The 7,500-nt window shown below is 46.4% G+C and overlaps 1 protein-coding gene across 1 annotated transcript in view; it reads left to right on the forward strand.

The window, feature by feature from the left end:
- kcnn3 (potassium intermediate/small conductance calcium-activated channel, subfamily N, member 3) overlaps positions 1–7,500 on the forward strand; it is a gene marked incomplete at both ends in the record, with an annotated part of 53,152 nt that overhangs the window by 22,232 nt on the left and 23,420 nt on the right. The window contains 2 exons of the mRNA XM_080858167.1: positions 3,894–4,190; positions 6,903–7,024. Of these exons, the coding sequence (XP_080714293.1) occupies positions 3,894–4,190; positions 6,903–7,024 (419 nt within the window). The remainder of the gene's footprint in view (positions 1–3,893; positions 4,191–6,902; positions 7,025–7,500) is intronic.

Below are 7,500 nucleotides of genomic sequence, written 5' to 3' on the forward strand. Positions count from 1 at the left end.
AGCAACTGACTTGTTCCCTTTCAAATGCTTCCTTTAAGTACTATGTGTTGGGTGATGTCAGTTCCAAAAGAACCGAGAACATATATGTGTGTGTGTGTGTGTGTGTGTGTGTGTGTGTGTGTGTGTGTGTGTGTGTGTGTATTTGTTTTGATGTGTATGTGTGTGTATGCTTATATACTGTAGGTATGTATATTAAGGAGGGTGAAAGTTGAGAGTAACTGTGCGTTGGGGGGGGGGGGGGGGGGGGGAGTAAAATCAGGAAACCATTTGACACCTTTTCTGAGCCATGTGTTTGCACCGTCTCTAACCCGGCTAACACTGGCTGTTTGCCTGCTCAGGTTAAACTAGGATTGATCGCGCTACCACTCTGCAAAAATGAAAGAACTGCACAGACGTGACCAGCCCGTGTTGAATAACCTCAGTTCCCTTTCAGCTACTTTCCGCCGCCGTCACGTCCTACCCCTTAGCCCATGTTGCCTGTCATCTTTTCATTCACAAGATGCTGTGACAAGCCCTGTCACGTGGATGATAAGCCCACTTCACCAGTGGCTGCCAGTACCTGAGAAAAGAAGAAAAAAAGCTTTGTTTGTCTTCGTTTGCTCCACAGAAGCATGGAAGTGCCGAGCACTGAAAGCCACGGCATATGTGTAGCCTTCAGTGGGACACATCACATTCATTCCCCCTCACTTCAGCGGAAGGGTGATTGCGTGCACATATTGGAACCTAGCTTCAGGAAATGACAGCTGAATGGCTAAAGTTCCCTCATCGAGGCCAGGCAGCAGATAAGAGGTAGCTGGGGGAAGGAGGGTGCAATTATGGCCGTCAGCGGATGTGGCTGGGAGGAGGGCGGCGCAATCATGGCCGTTGTAGGATGTGGCGCACACCTGGGAGACTACCTCTGGGGAGTAGCCCACTGACTGCTTCCTGAATGGGAGTGAATAGAAGTCGAAGATCATCAATCACTCTGGCCAACTACTGTGGGCATTATCACTCGCGGGCCTTGTGTTGAGCATTGTAAAAAGAGAAAAGATAATGTGTGTTGACAGAATGTTATATTTGATTATGAAAGTATCAGGTTAGGCAATATTAATGCAAGCCATTCATCTGCATCTTAAAGATTTAAAGTTATAGTGGTAAACTTTTTGTAGATGTTTTTTTTCTTTCTGTTCAGTGTTGGGTTTGGAGGTTGAGCCTGGTGACAAAATGAATTGAATGAATAGCGGGTCACTACATCCACAACCCTGTTTCTTTTGTATTTATTTTTTTTTACATATAACTGGTTATTTTCTCTGGCTCCACAAGTGCTAGTAAAGCAAGCGTGCATTAAGAGGAGCATTGCTACCCCGGCTTGCACTGAGGCCCATCGTGGCTGTGCACATGAGTGAGTAGATGTTGTGTGAAGGGAGGGCTTGTTGTCACTGGGAGGCCTCTCCTCCAGGGACGCGTGGTACTGTAGCGCCGTGTCTGTCACGTTAGCCCTTAAGGCCCCCTGACTGTCTGCCCTGAAATCACAGCCCTTCGAGCTCTGAGCTCTTCTCTTTATTAACCCCCTCCTCTCCTCGAGGGGCAGCTGTGAGGCCAAACAGGATGACACTCAGTCCGCTCCAGCCAATCACTCGGTCTGTTCCCTCCGTTCACGAGCTAGGGGCGGCCTTGAGAGGAAAGGTCAAGATGTGGCTGTCCCTGTCTTTGTCTATTCCTTACACAATGCAGTGCACACATGCTATGGCTGCGGTTCCCATCGCCCTCCACCTCAAAGAGGTACTGGACAAAAAATATAGACAGTATATTTTCCCCAAAACAAGCATAGAGCACTGCTGAGCCCTGAAAGCCATGGCATATGTGTAGCCTTGAGTGGGTTACATCCGATTCATTCCCCCTCACTTCAATGGAGGGTGATTCTGTGCACGTAGTGGAACATGGCCGGAGAAGTTGTAGCATTCCTGCGGGTGATTACCTTCACAGGTGGAGCGTGGGGAATTCTTTTTCTGGATGGAAAGGAATGACGGCATGTACAAAAACGTCAAATGTCACATACAAAAATGTGTTTACAGTAATGAACATGTCCAGTGGCCAAAGAAAGTGGCAGTGTTGGCATATTAACTTGTACTTGTGTATGTCTAAACTTGTGCAAGTATATTTATACATAAAACCAAACATAACTTTTATGCTTGATTTGATAATATGTTTTATATGAGTACCACTGCCTTGTTTATTTGGTTGTGAATAATTCATTGCCAAACTCACATTTCTCCTTGCTTTGAGTAAGACGCTCTGCATCCCCTGTTGGAGGCGTAATTGCTAGGCGATATCGATTTGTTTAATATAAAAACTCCTCCATGTATTCAAAGCTTTTATTCTGTCCAGTTATTTTTATTGATATATTTAATAGATACTACATTTTGTAATTGTGTTGTTGTTTCTAACTGGCATAGTCCAGTAACAGTTGAACTCTCAACTGTGTTCACAATAATGATGAATATTAGCAGTTCCCCTGCTGCCCTTGAGAAGAGTTTAATGGGCGCTGACCTTGAATAGAGTTTAACGGGCGCTGCCCTTTCTGAGAGTTTAACGGGCGCTGCCCTTTCTGAGAGTTTAACGGGCGCTGCCCTTGAATAGAGTTTAACGGGCGCTGCACTTGAGTAGATTTTAACGGGCGCTGTCCTTGAATAGATTTTAACGGGCGCTGTCCTTGAGTAGAGTTAAATCAGCGCTGCCCTTGAGTTGAGTTTAACGGGCGATGCCCTTGAGAAGAGTTTTACGGGCGCTGCCTTTGAAAAGAGTTTAACTGGCGCTTGAGTTTAACGGGCGCTGCCCTTGAATAGAGTTTAACCGGCGCTGCCCTTGAGTTTAACGGGCGCTGCCCTTGAATAGAGTTTAACCGGCGCTGCCCTTGAGTTTAACGGGCGCTGCCCTTGAATAGAGTTTAACAGGCGCTGCCCTTTCTGAGAGTTTAATGGGCGCTACCCTTGAGTAGAGTTTAACGGGCGCTTGAGTAGAGTTGAACCGGCCTTTGAGTGGAGTTTAACGGGCGCTACCCCTTCTGAGAGTTTAACGGGCGCTACCCTTTCTGAGAGTTTAACGGGCGCTGCCCTTGAGTGGAGTTTAACGGGCGCTGCCCTTGAGTGGAGTTTAACGGGCGTTGCCCTTTCTGAGAGTTTAACGGGCGCTACCCTTTCTGAGAGTTTAACGGGCGCTGCCCTTGAGTAGAGTTTAACGGGCGCTGCCCTTGAGAAGAGTTTAGTGGCCGCTGTCCATGGAAACAGTGCTGAAATATCCCCTCATTTGGTAACATCAGCTGCCTCTTTAACTAGAAGGTGAATAAACTGCATAACATCTGCATAACTAACTAGGCAGTACTAGTAGATTCACTGTGCTCCGGAGTAGTTGTAAATGGCTTAGAGATTCATAACAGGGGCTTCCCACTAGAGTCACCAGTAGGGAAATTACAACTAACATTAAATTTATCAAAGCAATGTACTTTCTCGTCCTTTGTTCCATTTTATTGCACCGTTATGCTTTTCAAAATCTAGGCAGTACTAGTAACTACTTAAGTTACAATGCGTTCTTGAAATGTTCCAAAATTGTAAAATGATTGGTAAGAGGGAATCTGTGAACAACTTAAGCTTCTGATGCTTTTGGGACTCCCAGCCCAGGCTACTCTCTACAGCCACAGAAGAGACTTGTAGTGGGAGCAGCAACATAACATCAACACACACAAGTTGCTCTCTCTCTTTCTCTCTCTCTCTCTCTATCCCTCTCTCTCTCGCTCTCCCTTCCTCTCTCGCTCTCGCTCTCTATTTCTCTATCGTTACACTTTCAAACGCTAACTTCCTCTCTAATTTCTCCTCCAATACCCCCCCCCCACCTGGTACCCCCTTTCTCCATCTCAGCTCTTCGTCATCGACAACGGGGCGGACGACTGGCGCATCGCCATGACGATGGAGCGGGTGCTGCTGATTGCCCTGGAGCTGCTGGTGTCGGCCGTGCACCCGGTGCCCGGCGACTTCAAGTTCCAGTGGCGGGCGCGGCTGGCGTTCTCGTACGCGCCCTCGCAAGCCGAGGCCGACCTGGACATGGTGCTGTCCGTGCCCATGTTCCTGCGGCTCTACCTCATCGCCCGCGTCATGCTTCTGCACAGCAAGCTCTTCACTGACGCTTCCTCACGCAGCATCGGCGCGCTCAACAAGGTGTGTGTGTGTGTGTACTTGTTTTGGTGTGTTTGTGTGTGTGTGTTTCGGGAGGGAAGTTAGGAGGGGAAGAAGTGTTTGTGTGGGGCGATGGTGGTGTTAATGTGTGTGTGTGTGTCTGGGGAGTGTGTGTTGAGGGTATGGAGGTGTGTGTGTGTGTGTGTGTGTGTAAGTGGGGCATAGTGTGGGAGGCTTGATGTTCGACTGGGACTCTTGAAGTGGTGTAATTGTGTGGGGGAGTGGTTGTGTGTATGTGTGGGACGAGTGTGTGTATGCGTGTGAGAGAGACAGAGAAAGCGAGGTTGCCAGAAAAAGACTGTTTGTGACATGTGTCAATCTTCTCAAGATTAATACCTGCCAACTTGCCAAGTGTATGAGGAGAAGCATGCCATCAGGTGTGTTGCACTCTCTGTCTCCTTCTGCATGAACTCTATTAGGATTTCTGGGATCATTTCAATCACAAAATGACCCAGTGTAATGTAATTATGTAATAATAATGTAATTATGTAATTATAATGTAATCATTTCAGGAGAGAGGTAAGTTATCCTAGTTTCTACGCATAATTCAAGTCAAAGGCCCTTGCCTTTGGTTGGGTGTCTTTTTACTCAGTCGGAAGGTGTTTCGCCAGTGCTTATAATTCTACAATGCTTATAATATAACAAGCCCACATTGCAGACACCTTGGAATACAGTTACAAAAAAAAACTAAACAAAAACACACAAAAGCAATTAGTGTTTGTAGTTGCTCATTTAGAAAACAGATGTCTCGTTGTACTGTATGATTCTCATGCCAGTTCTTACAGCTTTTAAGTGCTATGCATTGCTTTCGGGCAATTACAGTGAAGTGATTCAGGCACACACACCATGTGCACTCAGGTTTGACCCAGTCAGACTGGCGCTGGTGCTCAGGAGCTCAGGAGAGAGCGTGTGTGTGGGTCTTTTCAATGCCCACTGCAGTGGCCTGGTCTAGATTTAACAGAAGAAAGTTTCGACGGGAAAGAGGTCCCCACACAAAGTTCTGTGTTTTGCTAGTTGAATCGATGATATAACACAATGTTCTTACCGTTCAGGTATGCGGTGAAGATTTCTATTCAGAGTGGCTTGTAATTTTCTTTGAAATGATCAAAAGATGAAAGAATTTGATTGGTGTTCTGAGGAGGACAGTGTGTCTGTGATGAAGCTAGGGTGTTTTGGTGAACAACAGTTTGAAAGCACTTTGAAAGCACCTCACAGAAGACTGCGTTTTCAAGATAAAGGTGGCTGCAGTTTGTGGGGGAGAGTTACCACTACCGCTGCTTCTTCTGAGAGAGGGTGAGAAAGAGAGAGAGAGAGAGAGAGAGAGAGTTTGTGTGTGTGTGTGTGTGTGTGTGTTGTGTGTTTGTGTGTGAGATTGTGATTAAGACTGCGGCTGTTTGTTGGTAAGGTTGCGGTTAACCTCTGACACACTCGTCTGACGCACACTTGACTGTCAGATTGGCCCCACAAGGACTGTGGCAGAGCGGAGTGGGCTTATCGCTGTAATGATGTCACTCCTTGAGGTGGTTGGGCCCTGTCGGCATCGGTCCCTGTCAAAATACCGCAGACTCTGCTGCAAAGCGGCACTCGCCCGACTCAAGCTGACAGACGCTCGGCTGGAGCTAACTCCCGCTGCAGTCTGCAGTCTGCAGAGCGCCGCGGCAGAGAAAGAGACACACTCTGGCCGCCATGACACATACGACGTACAAAAGTCACCAGCCGCACAGAGGTTAACTCACACTGTGCTGGGCAAAAGCCACAAGTAGCACAAGCAATGACACACACAGGATAAAGCCATGTAGGCTTATATATTAATAGCAAAGTACATATTTACAAGCACATACTGTTCAATATTCAAGAAGCATTTTTTTTGGTAGAAATATATACAAAAAAGAGCATTCGCCTTTTATAGGGTTGTTAGAAAAAGTCTTGGAAACTCATTGTAAATCTATGGGGGACTGGTAGTGTATTGATAACATACTGCTGATTACTGTTATGACAGTAGTCCGCTGTAGGAGTAGCGACCAAGCCTACACACACAGGAGACAATGGAGATTTCCTTACTCCGCTGGACTCTCTCGTAGGTCTGATTTGACAGGCAGTTTTTGGACAAACTGATCGGGAAATACGTATGAAACTTGAAGTTTCACGTACGAAGACTTTAATCAAGTATGAATGTATTAATCAAGCGCCTTTTCTTAATAATTATCTTGTACGAATTATGTGCTTATGTAGGCAGGAACATGGCTTTTCTGTGTTTTTTGTGTGTGTGTAACTTGGATTATTAGGTGCAACTAAGTCTGCATATCTGTAAGAGCATGTTTGGACCAGAGGTGATAGGAAGGGTCGAACTGTGCTTCTGTCGTCCTTGTGTAAAACTTACTTATATGCAACCCTGGAGTCCTGTGGTAACTTGAGTGAATGTTCACCTAACACAAACCAATGATAAGCTGAAGGGTTTTTCTCACAAAGCGCACTTTGAGAGGTTTGTTCTTAACAAAACACTGTGCCAAACCTTTTGCAAAACATTATGGCAGTGTCTTTTCCGAGTGCATGTTGACGTTCCCTTTCTGGTACGTTCTGACAGTTGACAATTCAATCTGCTTTTTCTCCCAACAGACACACGGTGCCCCAGCGGTTCTTCCTGGGGTTCCTCAGTGGCTTATTAGTTATTAGTGGCTTGTTTTTCTTCATCAGGTGCACTTCAACACGAGGTTTGTGATGAAAACTCTGATGACCATCTGCCCAGGAACCGTGCTGCTGGTGTTCAGCATCTCACTGTGGATCATCGCGGCCTGGACCGTTCGAGTGTGTGAGAGGTGAGGAGGACACGAGATGGGAACGAGTACAGTATGTGGGAGAGAGAGCGAGAGAGAGAGAGAGAGAGAGAGAGAGAGAGAGAGAGAGAGAGAGAGAGAGAGGCTGCGTGTTTGAGTGAGTTAGAGAAGGAAATGGAGACAGATGGAGGAAGTAATAGACACACACAGTGATACAATGCATACTTTCATTCTTCTGTAAGTAAGTCTGGATAAAAGGGTCTCCGAAAGGACTTTAACGTAATGAGAGAGCGAGAGAGAGAGAAAGAAGGAGATTAAAGGAGAAGAAAATGTGAGGGTGAGGGAGCAAGGGGAAGTCTAAGATACTGAGAGAGAGAAGGAAAGATTGAGTGAGCTACTGAGGGAGAAAAAGATTGAGTGAGTGACTGACTGACTAAGTGGTTAGATGGACCGAGAGGGAAAAGGACTGCCTGACTGACTGACTGACTGACTGACTGACAAACTGAGTGGGTGATGGT

This window comes from Sprattus sprattus, assembly GCF_963457725.1.
Source record: "Sprattus sprattus genome assembly, chromosome: 19".
Taxonomy (NCBI): Eukaryota; Metazoa; Chordata; class Actinopteri; order Clupeiformes; family Clupeidae; genus Sprattus; species Sprattus sprattus.